General features: G+C 48.8%; 1 protein-coding gene across 5 annotated transcripts in view; it reads left to right on the forward strand.

Moving 5' to 3' along the window:
- Slc13a3 (solute carrier family 13 member 3) overlaps positions 1–24,782 on the forward strand; it is a 60,874-nt gene that overhangs the window by 31,981 nt on the left and 4,111 nt on the right. For 2 of the 5 annotated variants that reach the window (XM_087911007.1, XM_087911009.1), the window contains exons 5-11: positions 2,431–2,610; positions 5,639–5,764; positions 8,473–8,568; positions 9,449–9,553; positions 11,765–11,862; positions 14,255–14,367; positions 23,497–23,658. In XM_087911007.1, the coding sequence (XP_087767133.1) occupies positions 2,431–2,610; positions 5,639–5,764; positions 8,473–8,568; positions 9,449–9,553; positions 11,765–11,862; positions 14,255–14,367; positions 23,497–23,658 (880 nt within the window). The remainder of the gene's footprint in view (positions 1–2,430; positions 2,611–5,638; positions 5,765–8,472; positions 8,569–9,448; positions 9,554–11,764; positions 11,863–14,254; positions 14,368–23,496; positions 23,659–24,782) is intronic. The other 3 variants (XM_087911010.1, XM_087911008.1, XM_087911011.1) reach the window with 3 other exon arrangements.

The following is a 24,782-nucleotide window of genomic DNA, read 5'->3' on the forward strand; positions in this document are numbered from 1 at the left end:
GGCCCTGCTTTTTTTAAAAGCAACCAGTAGCCAGGTGTAAACACACACACACACACACACACACACACACACACACACACACCCCTGTAATCACACCCCTTTGGAAACTGAGGAAGGATGAAGGAGGGTTGGAGCCTAGCCTGGGCTACATAGCAAGACACTACTATCTCAAAACTTTTAATTATGTCAAACTAGAAGGCAACCATGGGACTGGCGAGGTAACTTTCAGTAAAGTGTTCATCTCACAAACAAGAAGATGAGTTTGATCCCAGAATCCATGTAGAAAGAAAGAAAGAAAGAAAGAAAGAAAGAAAGAAAGAAAGAAAATACCAAGCCCAATGGCCACAGGGAGATTCCAACTAGCCTACCCTCCTTGGTGAGCTCAGACCAACAAGAGATGCCACTCAAAAATGGTGGGTGACCACTGAATATGGCTCTCAAGATTGACTTCTGGCTTCCACAGACATACGTGTATATGTAGGCACATATGCATATTCAGGAACAGAAAACATGCACATACAGGCAAACCTGCATATAACAGGCACACAGGCACATACAGGCAAACTTGCACACACAGGCAAACATGCACATAAAGGCAAATCTGCACATAACAGGCACACAGGCACACAGGCACATACAGGCAAACCTGCGCATACAGGCAAACATGCACATACAGGCAAACATGCACGTAACAGGCACACAGGCACATAAAGACACTTCATGGTCTACTCCTCTGTGTCCCTCCTTTCAAGAGGGAAGCAACAAGACCCCCAGTCTTGGAGTTAGCTTCCTGCCCATTCCATGGTTACCCCTCTCTCTCTAGTGTGTGTGTATGTGTGTGTGTGTGTGTGTGTGTGTGTGTGTTCATAGTCATTGCACACATGTGGAGGACAGAGGTCAACTTTCAGGAATTGGTTCCTTCCTTCCACCATGTGAGTTCCAAGGATCAAACTCAGGTCCTTTTGCAATAAATCAATTTTACTTTTGAAAATACAATTTCAAATACATGTTTTGGAAATGGCTTGGTTACACAGGGGCAATTACCTCACTTTCACGCTAGTGTTGGAGATTCAAGCCCAGGGCGTTGTACATGTCAGACAAGCCTGTTGAACCATACAATTTCTTCAATTTCTTTTTAAAATCTTTATTCCTTTTTTCTTTTCCTGACTTATTGAGGAATAACTGAAAACAGCAATATGTCTTGAGACACGTGTTTGTGGTGAACTGATTGCTTTAGTTGTAACCCCCCCCCCCCCACCTCAGACCCTTTACGTACAGTTCCTAGTTCTAGCCACATATAAGCACTCTGTAGCAGCCCCTAAGGGTGGGAGGTAGCTCTGTCTGTAAAGTGCTTCTCACACAAGTTTAAGGATCTGAGTTTAAACGCCCAGAATCCAAGTAAACAAAAGTCAGACATTGCAGTGCACACCCATCACCCCAGAACTGGGGAGTGGAGACAAGAAAACCCCTAGGGCTAACTGGTGAACCACTCCAGGCAAATCCAGGTCTCTGATTTTGAGACGGGTGTTCTCACTGTGTGGCCCAAGTGGACCTCAAACTCAAGATCCTCCTGCCTCAACCTCCAGAGTCCTGGAATCGTAGGCCATGCCACCTCTGGTTTCCTCAGTCTCTCAAAGAAACAATTAGTAACTTTGTTTCATTCTTTCCCCAAAGTATACAAGGAAAACGACACAGAAAATTCAAGGAAGAAATAAAAATGGGGGAACACCATAATTCCATTCCCAAGGAAGGAAATGAAAGCAGAGTGTGTACTCCACTGGAGACTAGAATACTGCATATTCACAAGACACAGTATTACATGAATATTTTTACAACGAAAGCCTGGGCGGTGATGTCAGCTACTGCTGGTGTGATTCCTGATCCAGACTCTTCTCTTACCAGATGCCTCTCAAGTCGCCCATTTAATCACATTCTTAAAATTTAATTTTGTCTGAGTTTGTGACTATGTATGCACAAGTATGCATGCCCACTCACGTGTGTGGAGGCCAGAACACACCTTGCAGGAGTCAGATCTCTCCTTCTGCCATGTAAATTCCAGGGGTCTTTTTACCTGCTGAGTCATCTCACTGGCCCTGAAAGGACACATTTTAACAGCCGTGTAGGTGTCCCCACCCAGAAGGAGACTCAGCATGTAGCTAATTCCCCTTAGATGGACACTTAGTTGCTTTTGGGTAAAAGGGTATTTAATGTTGTAGTTCACCCTGCTACCAACTGGGACGCTGATCTCATTGTTTCCTTGGGGTAAATTCCTTGGGCAGAGTATCTGAGCTGAAGGTTTGCAGGGTCCATGGCGGTTCTGACTTTAGAAAGAATCCTGAAGCAGAAAGCAGAGTGTCAGGTGGCTGACTCCCTCTGGGGCCAGAGCTTCTGACTGCTCTGAATTGCCTCTCTCTGGGTCCATTCCCACAGAGGCCACCCTGTGGAGGCAGAGACCCCACCGGAACTGCCCGATGACTCCAAGGAGGAGGAATACCGCAGAAACATCTGGAAGGGTTTCCTCATCTCCATTCCCTACTCAGCCAGTATCGGGGGCACTGCCACGCTCACAGGCACAGCCCCCAACCTCATCCTGCTTGGCCAGCTCAAGAGGTAAGTGCCAGGCTGGGGAGATGGCTCAGCGGGCAAAGCATTGGCTGTACAAGCGTGAGGACCTGAGTTTGGATCCCCAGAACCTATTTAAAAGCGAGGTGTGGTGGAACATGCCTGTAATTGAGCCCTGGGGAGGTAGAGGCAGGTCCCTGGGGGTTCACTGGTCAGCCAGTGTACTTGAGTCAGTGAACTCCAAGTTCATTGAGAGTTCCCACCTCAAAAAGTAAGGTGGGGAGTGATTGATCAGGACACTCAGTATTGACATCAGCCTCCACAAGCACACATATGCATACACACACACACACACACACACACACACACACACACACACACACACACACAGTTAGATACAGTGTCCCCTGTGGGCCAAAGGTCATCCTTCTCTTCCTCCCCTTACTTATTTCCCAGCCAAGGATGGCGATCCAGTGACTGTCTTGTGGGAAAAAGACAGGCAATGGGCAGAGAGCAAATGAATGCTGGGTGGCACGCCTTGTCTTCTATTCAGGAGTTAGAGACGAGAGGGTCAGAGGTTGAAGGTCATCCTCAAAGAGTTTGAGGTCAGCCCGGGCTACTTGAGTCCCTGTCACAGAAGCACAAAAGACAAAAAGCAAATTGTTGTGTGCTATGTATGGCGTAGAAATAAAATGGAGTGGGTGGAAGTACAGGAACAACAAGACGGGGTCCCTGTCCGTCAGGGACATTTGTTTGCTGAGACGAAGTCGGAAAAGAGCCCCAGAGTGAGAGTATGAGGGCTCTGGAAGCCAAAAGAACGGAGGCTCTGAGGTGTGAGTGCTCTTGGGAGTCTCAGGAACCAGCAAGACCAGGGAGAGCAGTTGGAGTCGCCCCAGGAGACTGAGGCTGGAGGATCACTGTAGTTCACAAGTTGGACACTAGCAAGACATCGTCTCAAAAACAAATAAACAAACGGTTTTTGAAAAGAGTGGGGTAGGGGAGGGAGTCACAAGCATAGCATACAAATCCCAGCGTTCATCTTCTCAAGAAGACAGAGACACCCTGAAAGACCATGGTGGGATGGACAGAATATAAAACTTAGTTCCCAGCAGGAGGCATTGGCCCAAAGCAAGAGTGAGCCAGGAGGAGGCTTCCAGCTCTGAGCCGGTCCTTGTTGGAGAGTCCCTCTACCAGCAGATAGGGTCTCTAGACACCAACTTGTGGCTGGTCCCACACTTGAGAACAGGAGAGAAGGGCTCCACAGTGCTTGGCTTCACTCTGTTAGCCTAGGCTCTGGTTTGTAAAGCTGTTTCAAGATTCTAATTTTCAGACCCCAGGATTCCGAGCACACGCCTTTAGTCCACTGACATGCACAAACTCTTGGCATCCTTCCATCTGCCCGATGGTCCTGCTTTGGGTCTAGGGTAATCTGGGCTTAGCCTTCCAGTTCTTGGTTCTTGCTTTCCCATTGGTTGCTTGATATTGGGGGTGGGTCTATGGAGCCCCTCCTTAGAGACAGACAGGTAATCATGGGCTCTGGGTTGTAGTCAGGGCCTGAATTGGGCAGCGAGGAATAAGAAGGGGATGGATGATATCTAGGGCTTTCTTCTGTGACACATGAGCAGGTCTGGGCTCCAGCCTGAAAAAAGAAAGCAGGGAGGGCTATGGGGCTTCCTCATGTTGAACCACCGGTCATGCTGACTTTAGTAAAATACGTGGACCTTCAGGAAGCAGGAAGCACAGAGAGGGTTTTGTAAAAGGTCGCCGGGGTTGGCCCAGCATGAGGACCCAAGTTAGAGCCTCAGCATCAGGTCAAATTCCGGATGTGGTGCACACCTGTCATCCTGGCACTGGGAGGCTGAGACAGGGGAGTCTCTCAGGCTCACTGAGCCCCACAGGAACCTGGGAGACTAGAATGGCTATGCTGTGCTAGCTGCTCTTTGCACAAACACATTTTATGGGTTTATTCTGGTGACAAAATGAAACATGCACACTATAAACTTCCAGAAAATACAGAAAAATTTAAAACTTGAAATACCTTCAATCCCACTGACAGCAGACTTCCTTCTAGTCTTTTCTGAGTATATCCATACTATAGGTTGCCATTTAATGCTGTTTTTATCATATTGTTTGTGCACTTTTATAGATTGATTTTTATCTTAAAATGTTACAAAAATATACATTCTAAAAACTAGAAATAATCCTATCTGGGGTATTATACTTAATCAATTATGGACATTTTGATCACTTTCCTTTTAGTATTATTTTGATAATAGGAATTTATGCAACTTGCCCCATATCTGCTGATATGTTAATATATTTCTTAACTAATATGCTCTTTCTTAGCTAATATGCCTGACTATAAGGTGTACTTTTTTATTATAGAAATCAGATAAAGAAAACTAAGGATGAAATCCTCTCAGGGTCTCACCCTTCAGTTTATCGATATTTTTGTTTATTTGTCAGACAATAGCTACTCATATTTTGTTCTGTCTTGTTTATTTATTCATAACTGGCTGTTGGTAGCTATGTGTCCATATTCTTTTATCTAAAGCATTTTATAACATTTTTTCCTATCCAATTTAGTACCATATTTTTTGTTTGTTTGTTTTTCATTTTTGTTTGTGACAAGGTCTCACTGTATAGCTCTGACTTGGCAGGAGCTCACAGATAACTGCCCACCTCTGCCTCCTGGGTGTTGGGTTTAAAGATGTGTGCCCCCCAGTCCTACCCAGGATGTGGTGTGTTCCCTGTTAGAGTTACAAGAAATATTTGAGAGAAAAGTCAGCATTTAAACAAGGCATAAAAACAAGCGAAGCTCAGATTTGGCTGGGCATGCTGTCTTGAGTTTGCCATAGTGCAACCTGCCCACTTCACTGTCTGCCCCCCCCCCCCCCAGGCGCACAGGGCACTGAGGTTCCACTGAGTCAGAACCAGACCCTCCACAGGAGGAAGGGGGAGGAGTCCTCTCCTCCAGTCCTCCCAGGATCCTTCACTCTGCCCTGACCCCTGAGGCCTCCAGCCTAGCACTGATGGTCCCATCTGACGGCCACCCTTGCTTTTCCTTGTTTGCCAGTTTCTTTCCACAGTGCGATGTGGTGAACTTCGGCTCCTGGTTCATCTTCGCCTTCCCTCTCATGCTGCTGTTCCTTCTGGTTGGCTGGCTCTGGATCTCCTTCCTCTACGGTGGAATGAGCTGGAGGTATGAGGGACCTTCTTCTAGAGGGAGGACGGAAAAGCCCAAGCCTCCCTGCTGGGCCCCACCTGTTGACCTTTGAACAAAGGAAAGGTGACCCTGGTTTCCAGGATGGCTTGGACCAGTGATGATGTCGAACCAAGATGTAATCCTGTGCGCTGCTCTCATGTTCATCTTTACAGTTTCTTTCTGCTTATGACAATGGCTCTCTCTCTCTCTCTCTCTCTCTCTGTGTGTGTGTGTGTGTGTGTGTGTGTTTCACCATGTGTGTATCTCTGAGTGTATATTTGCATGTTTGGGGTACATGCATTTTCACACATATTGAGACCCTGAAGACCTCAGGTGTCATTCTTTTTGTTTGTTTTGAAACAGAGTTTCTCTGTGTGGCTTTGGAGCCTGTCCTGGTACTTGCTCTGTAGACCAGGCTGGCCTTGAACTCACAGAGATCCACCTGCCTACGCCTCTGGGTGTTGGTACCTCCATTCCACCCTACCCTTGGTGTTTGTTTTATGTTTTTTATAGGATCTCTCACTGGCCTGGAACTCACTAAATAGTGTAGACTGATTGGCCAGCAAACCCAGTCTCTACATCTTGGTGCTGGGGAATTAGAGGCATGCTGTACCATGCTCAGCTTTGTGACATGGGTTCTGGGGATCAGACCCAGGTCCTTCTGCTGACAGGGCAAGAACTTCACCAGCTGAGCCATCTCCCCTACCCCTTGACAGTGACTCTTATTTTCTGTTTATGAATGTGACAAATACTCTGTCCCTGGGCTATACTTCTTCCCCTTGTCTCACTATGTAGCCCTCCTCCTGTCCTCACCTGCTCAGTGCTGGAATGATGTGTGTGGGACCACAAGTGACTGTAACCCATTTCTTTAATGAAAGTGGTGAGTCTATTTAGAGGGAAAGACTACGGAAGTGTGAGCCAGGTACTGTGCGGATGTAGGTTAGAGTCGTCAGGGAGGAATTGTGCAAGAGCTGAGCTGGAGGGTGGCGGGCGTGGCACAGTTATTCTCCAACCTAGTGACCTCCCCTCATCTCCAAGCCTTGACTGGCTCGTCTGTGGAGTGGGACCAATAGGATCCATTTCGGAGCTGAGGTGTAAACACTTTGAACAGAGAGAGGTGCCCACAGGATGCTCCTGGCCTCGGACACTTTCGAAAGATCTGACGGCAGAAGCCCAGGCTGAGAGCCAGCTCAACCAGGAAAACACAGCCAGACTTAGCCCATGGCTTGGGTCCCAATCTCACTCTGTGCAATTCTGAACTCTGCCACCTTCCCAGCTCTTAGTTCTGTCCCCTGTGTGCTGGCCCTCTGACGGAGCAGTGGACACTCCCTGGCTTAGACTTTCTACCACGGTGATGACCTTATTCCCAATTAGAGCTGCTTCTCAGGACTGCACATTCTCCTGCCCTGAAACCTCCTCTGCTGAACGCATTAGTCCAGCACCTGCCAATCCATCTTCTGGCTGAAATATCATTCAGACAACCCCTTTCCAGGGGCTGACGGAGTCTCTGATCCCCCCCAGCCCTGAACCCAGCTACATTTCTGTTTGCATTCTTGTCCTCCAAGTTCTCACCAGAATGGGCCCGCCAAGCTCATCTTCCAGCTTTCGAAGGCTTTTCTAGCCCAACGCTCCAAAGCGCTTCCCCGTTCTTCCCATAAACCAGTTCCAAAGGCCCAAGAGCTGCATGGTCAGGTTTATCACAACGGAGGCCCCACTTCTCAGTGCCAGCGTCCTCCGACTGCCCTAGTGAAAGCAACTTAAGGGAGAGTTCATTTCAGCTCACAGTTCCAGGGAACCGTTCACCACAGCAGGGAGGTCAAGACAGGGAGCCGTGAGAGCAGCGGGTGACATCATATCCACAGTCAGTCGGCAGGGAGAGAGGACTGTTTCTGAGCAGCTTCCTTCCAGTTTTATGCAGTTCAGGCTTCCCTGCCCCAGGGATGTGGCTTCCCACCTCAGTTAGCCTAACCAGGACAGTTTCTCACAGGCATGGCCAAAGGTGATCCTAAATCCTGTCAGGGTCACAATAGGAAGCATCATGTAGGGAGAACCTAGACAAAAATAAAAAACAAATAAATACTTCATGGCATGAAGTATCACCCAGTTCTAGAGCTGAAAACAAATTCTGGACTCTCAATCCACCGAGGTCCGCATCCAGCACGGTGATTGAATGGCCCTCCTCTCCATGCCAGTCTGAGACGTTGTCCTCACCCCGGCCTGAGCTCTCACTTGCGGTGGAGTCGATTTCTGTTTTGTTCCATTGACTTTTGGTTCATCCATGTGTGTGTTTGACTCGTGCAAGGATTTAAAGCCCAAGAACATAGCCAATTCCATTTCACATGTCTGAAAGGCCGGCTGAAACATACATTCTAGGAAGGAAAGACAGAGGCCAGGAGGCCAAGCATCAGGCTGTCACGGTCTTCAGACAGGGCTGCTGCAGCTGGTTGGGGACAGGGGAGGTGATTAAGAAGGTAAACCCTTGATCATCAAGATGGTTTGGCAGGTAAAGGCTGCCAGCCTGAGTTCAATCCCCGGAACCCACACAGTAGGAAGGAACTGACTCCTGCAAGTTGCCCTCTGACCTCCCCTCCACGTGTATGCCAGGCTCCCATAAATGCATAAGTGAATAAACAAAAAAATGAAAATTTCAAGAGTAACGTAATCCCGTCTCCTGTCACACCTCCTAAGTTTGCCGTTCTTCCCAGGGGCTGGAGGAAGAAGAAGACTGAGATCAGAGCCGAAGCTGAGGACAAAGCTCGAGCCGTGATCCGAGAAGAGTTCCAGAACCTGGGGCCCACCAAGTATGAGCGAGTGTCAGGGTGTGAGTGAGCTGGCCTTTGAGGTTTCTGGGGCATTACCTCAAGGCCTTGCCCTGGTGCTGGGGCAGATACCTTCGGGACCATTCAGCTCAGGCTGGTTTTGGCTGGACTTCTTCCCTGTCTTCTCTAAGATACTTTTCTCCTTCTAGTACATGGGCTCTCTGATGCTGCCTCCCAGAGCTGTGTGCCTGTTTAATGTGTTTCCCATGTTATGAAAGTATGTAGGCTTCAGCAAGCTCAAATTCAAAGAGTGGTCTGGTCATTATTTCCTATGTGCCTTAAGACTCCACTTCTCAGTCTGTGAGCTAAACACACTGCTAGCCGCTTCTTCCAGACTTGGGGAGTCTGACTTTTCAGCTCTGTGCACCCCCTTCCTGTGTCTGGCCATGCCTCTCCCTGTGGATGCTCCTCTTGGAGTATCTGTCACTTCCTGTGCGTGCTTGTCAGTATGTTTGCATGACTGTTTCTCTGTCCCCCCGACCCTATATTTTTATTTTTAGACAGGATCTCTCTATTATACAGTTCTGTCTATCCTGGAGCTTTCTATAAGTCAAGGCTGACCTTGAACTCAAAAAGATCCACTTGGCTCTGCCTTCTGAGTGCCTGCAATAAAAGTGTGCTCCATCACTCCTGGCTTGTCCCCCTTTTTCTGCTTTTCTATCTTTCTTTTTCTTTTTTTCTGTCTGTAAGAACTTGACCAATTCCCCTTAACAATAGAAGCCTTTGGGGACCCTGGGCAGCTGTGAACTGCTTCCACCCTGGGGCACCCTCTCTCCTTCTGGGATTCCCCGAGAGGGAGTTGCCCTTCTCACCTCCAGTCTGAGCCCAGGATGCTGAGCATGCTTCCGTCTCTGCACCGCAGGTTTGCTGAACAGGCCGTCTTTGTCTTGTTCTGTGCGTTTGCCATCCTCCTCTTCTCCCGGGACCCGAAGTTCATTCCTGGCTGGGCCAGCCTCTTCAACCCTGGGTGAGATTCTGCAGACCCACAAGGCAGGGCTCGGTGGGGGGGTGGGGATTCTGCGATGGACCGTGTGGAGCTGAAGGGGCAGTACCTCCCAGAAGAGGTTCTGTGGATAACTCTGGATTCTCAGGTGACGAGCACTCAGACAAAACTGGGTTCGAACCCTAGCTCAGCCTTTACGAGCTACGTGACTCAGTGTGCCGTTTGCTCCTCACTCTCCTATGTCACACACTGAGCATGGGACATCGGCTCTGGGCACAGACTAGAGCAGGTGTGGACAGTCAAGGACCTGCAGCTTGGACTGGGTACAGAGAAAGTGAGTGAGCAGCACGGAGAAACGATGCAGAGGGGCATTGACTGTGACTCGCTCTGGAAAGCACTCAAGACTTCTGAGGCTGAAGCATGAACAGACTCAACTGTAGGAGCTGGTGGGAAGGAAGGACAGCCACGGTGAGGGGAGGGTGGAGAAGCACCGGTCTCCAAGGCCCTTCTCGGTATGTTAAGCACGGGCCTTTCCCTGAGCGTAGCAGGCAGGTATTGGAGGGTAGGTGTGTAAAAGCTTGACTATTTCTTGAAGCTAAATGTCTACAAGAACAGTAGCTGGGTGGAGAAGTGGCCACCTGTAAGAGCGGGAAATGTGCTGCCATCTCCCCCCACAGGGTCGCCCCACGGATTATCTCAGCCATCTCCCCTCCACAGGGTAACCTCACGGATTATCTCAGTCACCTCCCCTCCACTGGGTAACCCCACGGATTATCATCTCAGTACTTCCGTGTCCCCATCGTCCTCACAAGGCTCATCCCCATGATGGTGGCAGAAGAGTGCTCCATCTGTGATGGGCGATTGGCCTTGCCCCCCACCCCATCTTCATGGCAATTTTATATGCTCTTGTTTGGTGTGAGCTGCAAGAGTTAGCAACGGACTCTGGGCTTCTTTGAACTAAGAGCCGGGAAAATCAGGGTTTAAGGCCCATTCTCTCCACAGACCATGGTCTGGCCTTAAGTGGGTCATTTTTTGCTTCATGAACCACCCAAAACCTGCCTCAAAGGCCTTGTGTCTACCAAGTTTCCACAAAGACATAGCATGAGTCCTTAAAAGTGTGGAAGCCGGGTGTGGAAGAGCTGCGAGGCTGGTGGGCCTGGACTTGGCTGGCGTGGACAGTGGTCACAGGCTGGTTCGCTGCCTGTGCCAGGAGGAACCAAGCAGAAGCTAGACACACATCTGCAGGATGGTCCTTAGGGCCCAAGTTTAGGTGATTTATATGTGTTCTATGGACCCCAATATCCTGTGCCTCTCAAATTTCCCTCTTTAGAAAGTCCCTATTCTAGGTCAGGAGGGCAAGCTTTTGTCTGACAGCAGCAAAATACCCTAGGACATCCTGGGTAATGGCTTGGTGTTGGCTTGTCTTTCTTTTTTCTTTCTTTCTTTCTTTCTTTCTTTCTTTCTTTCTTTCTCTCTCTCTCTCTTTCTCTTTCTTTCCTTCCTTCCTTCCTTCCTTCCTTCCTTTCTTTCTTTCTTTCTTTCTTTCTTTCTTTCTTTCTCTTTCTTTTATCTCTTTGAAGGGGGCTGACACCCAACTCCCAAATAATCACACATGAAGACATTTTTTTTTTTACTTACAAATGCCCAACCTTAGTTTGACTTGTTTCCTGCCTGCTTTTCCTAACTTCAATTATCCTGTCTGTCTTTTACCCTGAGCGTCTCCCCTTCTTCATTTCTGCATATCTTTCTTTCTTATTCCATTGCTGACTGTGTAGCTGGGTACCTGGCCCCTGGAGTCCCCCTCTCTTTCTCCTTTTGCTCCCTATCTCCTCTTCCCACCTTTCCCCTCCTACTTGTTCTCTCTGCCTGGCAGCCCCGCCTACCCACCCTTTCTCCTGCCTGGCTATTGGCCGTTCAGCTCTATATTAGACCAATGAGATGTTTTAGACAGGCAAAGTAGCACAGCTTCACAGAGTTAAACAAATGCAATATAAAAGAATGCAATACATCTTTGTATCATTAAAATACAAAGTCCCCAGCATAAACAAATGCAATACATCTTCAATTAATATTCTACAACAGCTTGGGCCTACCTGGGTAGCTGCATCCCACCTGGGCACTACACAGGTTGGTGGTTCCACAGGCCTCTCCCCATCTGCAGGTCCTCGCTTACAAGTCTGCCAGTCCATGGCCTGGCAGGAGCCAGAGTCACATGCTGTTGTCTTCTCCCTGCAGGTTTGTTTCAGATGCTGTCACTGGTGTGGCGATTGTTATCATCCTGTTTTTCTTTCCATCCCAAAAGCCATCACTCAGGTGGTGGTTTGACTTCAAAGGTAAGATGGTCACAGCTGGAGCCTTTATATTCAATCTTGAACCCCACCCCATGGGGTGGCACCGCCCACATTCAGGGTGGGCCTTACATGGGATGGCACCGCCCACTAAAGGTCTTCCTTCTTTAGTTAAACTTCTCTGTAAACACCTTGACAGACATACACAAAGGTTGTTGGCATGGTAATTCTAAAGCCCATCAAGCTGGACCTCCAGCCCTAGGAACATCAAGGTCTGTACACACTCACACCTACAATTCCACTTTTGGGGGAAAATGTCCCTGTTTTCGCTGCTTGTCACCAAAACTGAACTGGTTTCCATCTGATTTTCTAAGGAGCCAAGAATCCAGATTTCTGCATGAAATGTCCCTAGTTTTAGGTATTGCCATATAATTCAAATTGCAAAGTCAACACGTGGGGCCAACAGGAGCATGAAATCACTTGCTATGATCAGTCAGGTCCATGGAGTTACCATGTTCCCTCTGAAGAGGGCTGTCAGCCTGAGATTTTGGAATGAGTGTGTGGCCAGGCTGGGGACTCCACGCATGGCCATCCTTGGGTTACCAGGTGGCTTGCACAGATGTGACTGAGGCAATGTTTTGTAGTGGATCTCCATGCTTTGAGTAGGATCTCCATGGAGTCTTGGCAAGGAGCCACTGAGTTTCCATGAGAAGAAGTCACCTGACAAAGATCATAGACCTAGTTAAAAAGAGATGAGCTATAGAACCCAGAGTACATGGGTACCACACCGACTGCCTTCCCTTCACGGTCTCAGGGGCACTTACAGGTCTCTCTTTAATAACCAGTCAGTATTGGCCCAGGACCTCGGTAATTGGGCTCTGCGCTGTAGTTGATAGTAGATGATGGTGATGGTGCTCATGGTGGGGATGATGGTGATGGTGCCAGTGGTGGGGATGATGGTGATGGTGCCGATGTTGAGGATGATGGTGATGGTGTTGGTGATGATGTTGGTGATGGTGCTGGTGATGATGTTGGTGCTGGTGCTGGTGATGATGTTGGTGATGGTGACGGCATTGATGATGGTGCTGATGATGAGGACGGTGGTGATGATGCTGGTGGTGAGGACAATGGTGATGATGCTGGTGGTGAGGACGATGGTGATGATGCTGGTGGTGAGGACGATGGTGATGATGCTGGTGGTGAGGACGACGGCGATGGTGCCGATGGTGAGGATGATGGTGATGGTGAGGGTGATGGTGATGGTGATGGTGACAAGGTTAGATCTTGTTTCCTCCCTGTCCAACCAGCTCTTCCTCCAAATGCCAGCCTGGCTTACTCAGCTGCATCATTCAGAGCTCTGCCCAAATACCACCTCCCCAGAAAATCCCTCCCCGAATGCACCATTGGGAATACCTCCTTCTAATCTCTCTATTTTATTACTTATTTGGTATTTTCCATCTTTGATGTGCATTTATTTATTATCTGTCTTCCCTGGGGAATGTCTCTTCTCTGAGGAGAGAGCTGGCCTCCATACATTTTCTGTGGATGTGACATCAGGAAAAGCATTAAGCCCATGGTGGACATGTGGGATGTATTGTCAGACGAAGGTCTAGGGCTTGCTGTGGGCTGAGCCCCTCACACTCCTAAGTCCTGGAAGGAAGGGTTGGCATCCCATCTCAGAGATGAGGAAATCAAGGCTCAGAGAAGTGGAGTCACTGGCTCAAGGCACCCAGTTTATGACAGGGATGCTAACTTGGTGTCCTAAATCCGGCTGTCACCTGCCTTTCCAGGCCGGGCCTGCAGAGCCCAGCCCACCTCCCTCCAGCCCCAGGACCAGGTGTCTGCTGTCCATCTGCCCCACTGTAGCCACTGCTGCTGGTGCCACTTTCCAGGAAACAGTACCCACCCCACAGTGCCATGGCTCACGGACCCTGCAGTTTATTTTTCTCAGTTTCCTTCCTCTTTTTGCCCTTTGTTTGTGAGAAAGGGCATTCTAAACCAAAAGGCCAAATCTACCACTTCTGGGTCCACAGTCCCCACAGACCCTGGGCTTGCAGTTCCTGGCCCTCCTGGGCTGTAGTCTGGGACACAGGAGCTGGACAGAGACCCACTCTCTTCTTAGAGAATGGGTATTCAGAACCAAGAGCCAAGCTACTTCTGGGTTCACACTCCCCACATTCAGCCACAGAGAAAAGCCTTTTCTCTTGCAAATGAGGAAAAAAATAGACCTTGGCCAGAAAGGCTGGTGAGACATTTAAACAGTGTCCAGCATGTGGAGAGTCTGGGTCCAGAGTAGTGAGGGCTGGGATTTCTCCCTACAGCCCCAAAGCGAATGTTAGAAGCGGCCTGACTTGCCACAGAGATGAGGCTTCAGGGCTACCCTCCCTCCCCACAGCCAAGCAACCCTGAATGAGACCAGGTCCCTTTCTCTACCTAGCTCCCAACTCAGAGACTGTGCCTCTGCTGAGCTGGAAGAAAGCCCAGGAGACAGTGCCCTGGAATATCATCCTTCTCCTGGGAGGTGGCTTTGCCATGGCCAAAGGCTGTGAGGTGAGAACTGGGGTGACTTGGGGGCAGGCGCTAGAGGAGGAGGGAGGATAACAGGCTAGGAGGAGTAGGGGGGCTGAGAAGGGGAGGAGGAGGCTGCTGGTTTGAGAGGACTAGGGGCTGTGAGGTGAAAGCCTGAAGAAGCTGCTGTGGGCACTGGAGGAAGAGAGGAGGGGCCACTATGGCAAGGGAGGAGCCAGGGAAGAAGGAGGCTGTGGGCTCAGGAGGAACTGGGCTGTGGAAGAGTGAGGGCTGCCACCCAGGATCAGTGGGCCACTGTGGACCCAGGAGACGTGGCATTCTGGACCTGCTGTTGAATAGAGTCTGGAGCTAAAAGGTGTGACCAGTCTCCAACTGCAGCTCCAGGGAACAAGCGAAGGGACAGTCTCTGTTCCTGTCCCCATTTTACAGGCAGGAGACAAAGACAGAAGAAGCCAATTGCTCATCCTGTTTGCTCAGCCAAGGGAAGGGGGCATACAGGAGAGTCCAGGCCGAGTACTTGAGAATTCGCTCCACCTCAGGCATTCAAAACCATTGCCAGCTCAGGGTGTCTCTGAGCTAAGGAAGGCTGAAAAGCCTTCTTACATGGTGTGGTGTTTGGAACGAAAACGGCCCCCAAAGGGAGTGGCACTATTGGGAGGTGTGGCCTTATTGGAAGAAGTGTTGCCACCATAGGGAGGAGCTTTGAGGTCTCTTAAGCTTCACATAGAGTGACAGTCAGTCAACTTCCTGTGCCCTGTGGCCTGCCATATGTAGAACTCTCAGCCCCAGCACCATGTCTGCCCATACACCTCATGCTCCCCTTCATGATCATAATGAACCAAACCTCTGAAACTGTAAGCGAGCCACACTCAAATAAATGTTTTCTTTATAAGAGTTGCCATGGTCATGGTGCCTCTTCACAGCAATAGCAAACCCTAACTAAGACTCATGGTATATCTGGGAAGACTTCCTGGAGGAAGTAGTATGTTGTACAGGTTTGGAAGGTCAGGCCATGCAGTGGGAGCAGACTGTCTCCATTAGAATCATGGACTTTCTTGTGTGTGGTGTTAGTTAAGTTGCTAAGTCTTCTGGGTCTCAGTTTCCTTATTTATAGAATGGGAACGACAGGGCAGCCACCTGCTAGAGTTGTCACATGGTGTTATAAATGAGACAGTACTTGGGACATGGCCGGAGTGGTTGACTATTTGGATTGGACATTAGAGAAAAGGCCAGTGGACGGTAGCGGGGAGGCTCGGGCTGCACAATTCAGTGGCTAAAGCATCTTTTGCTACAGTAACTGGGCGCAGCCTGGCCCTGGGGCTGGAGACCCAGTACCCCAGAGGCTTCTCCAGGCTGGGGGATTGGTAGAGGGGCACGGCCCCAAGACTGGGATGCAAGGCCACGGTGCATGCTGGGAGGCCAGTACTGGGCAGCCAGCCAGGGCTTCCATTCAGTCGGGCCTTTGTCTACCAGATGCCCCTCACCCCAGCCTCTGTCCCCAGGCGGCATAATCTGGCCCAGGAACCACCAGGATGCTTGTGATACCCTGTGGTTTCTGGACCCTGCCCAGGGCCTTCACCAGGCTGCAGTGGGGTCCACCAAGACTGAGGGTCCCTGGCTGAAGCATCGGTGGGCCCAGACACGTGGATTCCCCAGAAGCCGTAGCAATACATCTCAGGCCACCTGCTGCAGAGCACACGCTAGACACCCTGTATATTCCGCACCAGGGCCTATGCGTGGCGCCACACACATGGAGCCCCTGCCTCCCTCCCCCCTGCTGTTGTGCCTGCCTCCCTCTTCCTTCTCCCTGCAGCCCTCTGGCCCTTTGCTCTTCTTCAACCCTGTCAGACTCATTTCCACCCCAGGACTTTCTCTAGTGAACTTTCTCTGGCTCTGAGATGGGGGCCATGGTCTCTAAAGTCCCACTCCCTGACCCCCTTAACACCCAGTCACTCCCAAATGACTGTTCACTTCTTGGTGCCCTCTTCGCAAAAATATGAAGCCACCTGTCCCCAGCACCGGTCCAGACACCTGGGAGTGGCCCTGACACTTAATGGTGCCTCTCTTCGTCATTGCCTCAGGACTGTGAGACACTATCTGACAAAGGGGACTTAAGGAAAGAAGAACTTTCTTTGAGGACACAGTCTGTGACGGCAGGGAGGGCACGGTGGCAGGAGTGTGAGACAGCTGGTCACGCTGTGTCCACAGTCAGCAAGCACTTTCCTTCTATGCAGTCAGGATCCCAGCCCTTGGGACGGGTCCTCTCAGTGGACTCTTTCTGGAACCATCCTTGCAGTCACTCCCAGAGAGGTGTTTCCATGGTGATTTCAAGTTCAGTTGAGTTGACTTGAAGGTTAGCCATCCCAGTGCTCAGAAGGCCCATGTTGAGTCAGGGACCAGTTTGAGCATGCTAACACCCCAGCGAAGTTTCTAGAAGAGAGTGGGTCCCTGCCATTGCCACCAGCACACACAACCTCACAGCTACCAAGCTGCTGGCAGGTGAGCGTGCTGTGCCTGGTCTTCCTCGGGGGCCTTTGTGTGTGTCAATACGTAAATCACATCTTCAGGACAAAGCTGTCACTTAAGCTCTGGGAGCTTGAGGTTAAGTCAGAGGCGGTGAGTCCTGGGGGCAGATGGAGTCGTGTGTCCTCCGTCAGCCACTTTTGACTGGGAGACAAATTCTTTTTTTTTTCTGGTTAATTTTGGTGTGTCATGTTTTTGTTTTGTTTTGGTTTTGGTTTTTTATAATATGAATTTTTTGTTCTGGGGTATTTCATACCTACCTATCATTGCACTTTGACCCTCACTCCCTCCACTCCCATTCCCTTTTTCTTTCTGACCTTCTGAGTACACCCCCTTCCTCTTTGCTTTCAATTGTTTTTATTGAGCTATATATTTTTCTCTGCTCCCCTCCCTTCCTCCTCCATCCCCTTCTACCCTCTCCCATGATCCTCACGCTCCCAATTTGCTCAGGAGAGCTTTCCTTTTTCTACTTTTTCATACAAGATTAGATCCATGCATGTCTCTCTTAGGGTCCTCATTGTTGTCTCGGTTCTCTGGGATTGTGAATTGTAGGTTGGTTTTTCTTTGCTTTATGTCTAAAAGCCACTTATGAGTGAGTACATATGATATTTGCCTTTCTGGGTCTGTATTACCTCACTCACTATGAAGTTTTCTACATCCATCTATTTGCCTGCAGATTTCAAAGTGTCATTATTTTTTTTCTGTTGTGTAGTACTCCATTGTGTAAATGAACCACATTTTCCTTATTCATTCTTCAGTCGAGGGGCATTTGGGCTGTTTCCAGGTTCTGGCTATGACAAACAATGCTGCTATGAACATAGCTGAGCACATGTCCTTGTGGCACAGTTGAGCATCCTTTGGGCATATACCTAAAAGTGGTATTACTAGGTCTTGAGAAAGGTTGTTTCTAATTTTCTGAGAAATCACCACACTGACATCCAAAGCGGCTGTACCAGCTTGCACTCCCACCAGCAATGGAGGAGTGTTCCCTTTACCCCACAACCTCTTCAGCATAAGTTGTCATCAGTGTTTTTGATCTTGGCCATTCTTACAGGTGTAAGATGGAATCTCAGAGTTGTTTTGATTTGCATTTCTCTGATGACTAAGGATGTTGAGCATTTCCTTAAGTGACTTTCAGCCACTTTAGATTCTTCTGATGAGAGTTCTCTGTTTAGGTCTGTACCCCAATTTTTATTGGATTATTTGTTCTCTTGATGACCAATTTCTTGAGTTCTTTGTATATTTTGGAGATGAGACCTCTGTCAGATGTGGGGTTGGTGAAGATCTTTTCCCATTCTGTAGGCTGTCATTTTATCTTGTTGACCATGTTCTTTGCTTTACAGAAGCTTCTCAGTTTTCAGAGGTCCCATTTATTAATTGTTTCTCTCAATGTCTGTGCTACTGGGGTTATATTTAGGAAGTGGTCTCCTCTGCCAATGCGTTCAAGTATGAAATCAGATTCTTATGTATGACTGATAACCTTGGCAATGATGCTGTGAACCTTACAGCATGGCTAGGTTTCTGAGTTTGGGCTCAGAACATGTCTTTTAGCTCTGTCCTAGTTGGGGTTACTATTGCTGTGATGAAATATCATGGCCAAAGCAATTTGGGGAGGAAAGGGTTTATTTCAGTTTATACTTCTAGGAAACCGACCATCCTGAGGGAACTCAGGACAGGGACTCTCACAGACAGGATCCTGAAGGCAGGAACTGATGCAGAGGCCATGGAAGGGGCTTGCTCCTCCTGGCTTGCTCAGCCTACTTTCTTACAGAACCCAGGACCACCAGCCCAGGGATGGCACCACCTACCATAGGCTGGGTCCTTCCCCATTGATCACTAATTAAGAAAATGCCTTATAGCATGGAAACATTTTTTTTAAATGGAGGATCCCTCCTTTCAGATAATTCTAGCTTGTGTCAGGTTGACATGAAACCAGTCAACACAAGCTCCTTGTGCCTCAGTTTCTTCAACCCTAAAATGGAAATGATTACATTATTTTCTTCATGCATGGTCATGGAAATTAAATTAATATTAGCAAAGTGATTGGGAAAGTGCCCAGCATCGAGGAAAATATTCTATTGCTTATCAGGTTACTAAAAACCTAGCAAATCCTTTTAGGTGCTTATGACAGGGTCAGCCATTTTCCTACACATCCATTCAATTCTTTTTTTAAAAAATATTTATTTATTTATTATGTATACAACATTCTGTCTGTGTATATGTCTTCAGGCCAGAAGAGGGCACCAGACCTCACTATAGATGGTTGTGAGCCACCATGTGGTTGCTGTGAATTGAACTAAGGACCTTTGGAAGAGCAGGCAGTGCTCTTAACCACTGAGCCATCTCTCCAGCCCCATCCATTCAGTTCTTACGGTCTCTTAAAGAAGTGGAAGAACAGAGACATTAGGTAGCTTACCTGAGGTCACAGAGCTCTGAAGTGCTGCAACGGTTAAATGCCCACACAGTCACAACCGGCTTCCCTGTACTCAGACTTGCCTTGTCTCTTCTAAGAATGAGTTCGCTGAGCTGGGTCTACTGTGTCTTCTGAGAGGCCTTTAGAGAGATTTCCCAGGGCCCCGGTGATACATTCTTGGGGCCTTGATTGGGTTCGTTTTCTCTGCCACTTAAGGAATTAAAAAGCAAGGAAAGAGTTGAGCACACGAAGCAGCCACAGGGAAAATCTCAGGCAGAATCAGCTGGTAAAAAGAAGGCTTTTGTTAGGGGTGAGGAAACACACTTTTGCAAGCGTGCACACACACAGGTAGAGAGGGAGGGACAGCGACAGAGAGAGGACTATTTGCAGAGCAAGAGTATAGCCGGGACTTGGGAGGCTGCAATCCAGCCTCTCCACGAGGGCTGGGGTTTTAAGGTCTTTAAGGAACCCCCACCCTCACTAATGCTTGGTCTGTTAAAACAAAGACCATTTGGGGGTAAGCATGTATTGATCTGGCCTTGAACTTGTTGGCCTGGTCCATTGGCAAGATAGGAACACTATCAGGAGGAAAAGCCCACCCGCCAGACCTTTTTAAGCTGGAGGCTTTTGTCTCAGGTCGGGAAGATGAGGAAGAAGTGAGTAACTTGCTACCCTTGTTGTCTATCTGCGGTCCTACTTCCTGTCTGTCTGTCTGTCTGTCCAGTTCCTAGTCCCTCAACTGGAGACTTTGGATTTTGAACACCGAGTTTGAGTGTTCCTTAAGAAATGGGGCCGCACTGTGCAGTGAGGAAAGTGGGGAGAGGGGGGTCTAGCTGAGGAAAACCGGAAGAGAGACACCACCCTCGTAGCTCAGTATCCATCCATCAGCATTGGGTCTGCTGGTCACCTTTGGGTCTCTTCCCTAGAGACCCTAACAGTGGGTCGGGCACTGAGTCAGTCAGTTCTATGTCTGTCCGTTCCCGTCCTCCCCCCCAACACACAGGCATCTGGTGAACGCTAAGGACAGCTGGCCACACAGCACTCACGGTGCCCAGGCACTTTACTAAGTATTTTAGATCAACTACTTTTCTCCCTTGTGACCTCTGGTTTACAGATAAGGAAACTGAGGCACAGGGAAGGGGGTTATCCAGAATGACACCAAAGGAAGGGGTTAGCTGCAAAGCACACTTAAGCGTGCTAAGCCCCTCCTCCTAGCTCTACCCATTGCTTCTGGGTACTACTGCTGGTCTCTGGCCTTCCTGGGAATTCTGGGGGCTGTGTTTCCAAGGAAACCAAACCATGGTTCCTAGAAGAATTGAAAGGGACTGGGGGAAATCCCTTTAGTGTCCCAAACAGAACCTCAGGAAGTTTAGAGGAAGAGATTCCCTCCACTGAGGAGCCCAAGTCCAGGCATTGGGATGCTGGCAAGAGGCATCTCACTCAGAGGCCCAGACACAGGAAGCTCTCAATTGGCCACTTGCCTGGTCATTAACAGTCTCTGTCAGCATTGCCTCTCCGGTTAATTGTGCATGTTGTACCAGGCCATGGTTTGAGGGAATACCAGCTACCCGGCATTCCCTGTAGCCTGGAGGGCTGGCTCAGCCTCTCACAGAACTCTGCAGGCTGCTGAAAATGCCTAAACCCTACAAGTACTTTCCCGGAGTGAAATATGTCTAAGCTGTTATTTGTTTTTGTTTTGGTTCTTTGGTTCTGGTTTGTTTGGACAGAGACTCAGGCAACCCTGGATGATTTGAAACTTGCTATGTAGCCAAGGTTGGTCTTGAATTCCTGGTCATCCCGTTTCCTACTGCCCAGTGCTGGGTTTAAAGGTATGAGCCACCACACATAGCTTCTTAAGCTCTTACTGCTTGGGCCCTGAAAACAGCTCCTAAGGCAAATCAGAGGAACAAATGTGTTGTGTCTAGAAACTGCTGTGACCCAGAGTCAGCTGAGAACTGGCAGCTTCTGACGTCAGGTATGGTGACCCAGGCATGCAATCCCAGCTGCTCAGGAGACCTGGGTAGGAAGATCAGACGTTGAAGGCTAACCTGGGCTACAGAGTGAGTGCAAGGCCAGCCTGGGCAACTTAGTTCTAAAGTAAAAAGAAAAGTCTGGCCTTCAGGTAGAACTCAGTGGTGGAACATTAACCTCAGAGTCGTGAAGTTTTGGGTTCTGTGTCCGGTATTACAAAAGTAAATAAATTAATAATAAATACAACTTCAGCATGAGCAATGAATGTTTCACTCAACACAGAGCGGGCATCGAGCACCTCTCATGGATGTTGTACCCTGGGCCTGAGGGTGCCGGGTTGTTACCAGGCGGTGGTAGGTAGGCATTTGTTTCTCAGTGTTTGGGCCTCATCCAGCTCTGCCTTGGATTGGCCCCTAAACCCACAGCTCTGTTACCTTTCTCAGGAAAAGCCCTAAGGAGGGGGTGGGGGTCCCTGCTGGCTGCACTGTTACCTGGACCTTGCTGAGTTGCGCCACCAGGGTGTGGCAAGGAGCTCGAGGGGCCATTAGCTTTGGGATCTCTAGGAGGCTGGCCTGGATTAGGGTCCTTGGAAGACGTATCTGATGGTGGGAGAGTGTTAACCAAGGTAGTTCCTAGAGAAGGCAGTAGAGAGGGTACCCTGACATTTATGTAGCATTGGTTAGAGAGAGAAGTCTGGGTGGGGGGACTTCCTGTCCTTTCATACCCCAGAAACCATGGTCCACTTTGGACATTGCTCTTCCTTTGTTTCATTTTGCTTTGATTTAGGTTGTTTGTTTGCTTTGAGGCAGCACCAAGCTAGCCTGGTACTGTCTATGTTGCCCATGAATCCTCCTACCTCCATCTCCCAAATACTGACCTAGGTGTGAGCTACCACACTCAGGTGGGCATTGCTCTTAATTAAGAGTTGAGTTGAGTAACAGACCAGCTCCCCCAGAGGAAGATGGAGAAGGTAAGAAACTTTTTAGAGGTTCATACGGATTCCGGTGGATATTTCAGTCACTGCTATGGGGCCATGGGCAAATCACAAGGATTCTTCCTTCTCTAATAAAACAGGGGCAGGATAGTAGGGAAGAGCCAGCAGGTGCCAGAAGGTACCAGCAGGTGCAAAACCTTGATAATGGCGATTCTAGACTGGTGGCTAATGATAGCATGTTAATGATGAATTCTATGCTGTTGTTATCATAATAAAGATCCTTAGGGCTTCCCGTAGGTCTATCAGCAGTCACATTATGTCACATTTGCTGTATCAGATACATGCTCTGCCGATGTGATTAAAGCACCCTGAGAAAAGCGGCTTGAGGGAGAACGGGTTATTTCTAGTCACAATTCCCATCCATCATAGTCAAGAAGTTACAGCAGGAGCTTGAGGGAGCTGGCTATGTTGTGTCCAGAGTCAGAACAGAGCAATGAATGCCTGCATACGTGTACTCAGCTCGCTCTCCCCACTCTTACATAGTCCAGGACCCAAGCCCAGGGAATGGCAGTGCCCACAGTGGGTTATTTCTTCCCACATCCGCCGACATAACTAAAACAATCCCTTACATACTTTCCCACAGGCCAGCCTGATCTAGACAATCCCTACTGTCGCTTTCTACCCAGGTGTCTCTAGGGCAACAGTTCTCAACCCTGGGAGTTGAACAACCCTTTCACAGGGGTCACCTAAGACTATCAAAAAACACAGATGTTTATATTATGATTCATAATGGTAGCAAGATCACAGTTATGAAGTGGCAACAAAAATAATTTTGTGGTTGGGGGATCACCGTAGCATGAAGAACTGTATTAAAGGATTGCAGCATTAGGAAGGTTGAGAACCACTGTTCTGGAGTGTGTCAAGTTGACAAAACTAACCATTACATATTTTATATTATGGATAGTATAAGAGATATAATATACTTTATACATATGAGCGTGTCACCATATCGTAGCGAAACTTAATCTTTATGGAAGGAATGGCAGGCATTTTGAGTGGTGACCATCAATGAAGAAATGAGACTTAGCCATAAGGATCCATCTGTTTCCTTTTCCGATTCAAGTTGGAAATTCGGGTGCTGAACTCAAATGGAAACAAAGACTCTGCTTTCTAACCAAATAGATGATGGGATGGATCCCAGGAGTCTGGGTTACGGCCCATAGAGCTTGTGGCGGAGGGACTTGCACTAGCGGCTGCCTGTGAAGGGTGGTTCTGGGTGAACTGAGACCAAAGGCATGTCTGCCCACAGGAGTCAGGGCTGTCAGCGTGGATCGGTGGGCAGCTGCACCCCTTGGAACACGTGCCCCCAGTGTTGGCCGTTCTGCTCATCACTGCGGTCATCGCCTTCTTCACAGAGTTTGCCAGCAACACAGCCACTATCATCATCTTCCTGCCTGTCCTAGCAGAGCTGGTGAGGATTCCCGTGGGTGAAGAGACACCTCTGACCCAGTTCCCAACTCAAAGTCCCCTGCTATAGAGCTTCCCCAGACAGCCCTAGCTGCCCTGCTTGCTTCTAGAATCCACAGGAGAGCATGAACCACAGAACCAGCTCCTGACAGGGTTGTTGTCCTTAAAGGAACACCTAAGCGAGGTCTAGGCTAAGTAACCCACGAGGAATGCTGTGTTTCCTAGGAAGGAAAAGATTGTCAAACTTTGATCACATGAAAGCTCTTGAGTAGCCAGCCCAGCCCAGGGGAAAGTCCAGCCACAGAACTCTTGCCTCCTGTTTTAGACCAAGAATTTTCTGCAAGGAGAATTGCCCTGCACTGTGGAGTATCAGAGCATCCCCTTCTTCCACCCACCAGAGACCAACAGCATCACATAACAGAGGCAATCCAGGATGTCACCAGACATTGCCAACACTCTCCTGGGAGGACAAGTCTCACTCTGTTGAGACCCTCTGTTCTAAAAGCCACCAGTCTCAGATGGATTGGACTGGGAAGAGGGGACAGTAAGGGTGATTTATCCAGAACCTTCCTTTGCTAGGCAAGAGTATCCTTTGCTAACCTTCTAGTTCCCACCTCAGCCCAGCCATTCCCAGGGCACGGAAGGATAAAGACAGTACTGCAATCTATGATGTATCCAGCAAAGTCCCGAGGAAGCCAGGCAGAAGGAAAACAAAGCAGGAGAAAGTGCCAGTATGCAGGAAGGCCAGCGCTTGGCCAAGATCCCGCCACGACTAACTAAAGGCACAAGCCGCCAGCATGTAGATTTCATACTAGGATTTAAAACCCAGCAGATCTGGTGGCCCACACCTTTAATCCTAGCATGTGGGAGGCAGAGGCAGGCAGATCTCTGTAAATTCAAGGTCAGCCTGATCTATGGAGTAAGCTCCAGAACATCCAGGACTACATAGAGAAACTTGGTCTCAAAAAGGGGGAGGAGGTCTCGAAAACTCGTGATTTAGTTTTATATTTAAAAAGGTTGAAGTAAAGCAAGCAATAGGACACCCATCATAGAACCAAAGCAGACAAAACAGTGTTACCAGTACGGTCTCCACCTTGAGAGGTGGCTTGGCTTTATCTCATCTCTTTA

This window comes from Myodes glareolus, chromosome 10 (genome assembly GCF_982192425.1).
Source record: "Myodes glareolus chromosome 10, mMyoGla1.1, whole genome shotgun sequence".
In the NCBI taxonomy this organism is placed as follows: Eukaryota; Metazoa; Chordata; class Mammalia; order Rodentia; family Cricetidae; genus Myodes; species Myodes glareolus.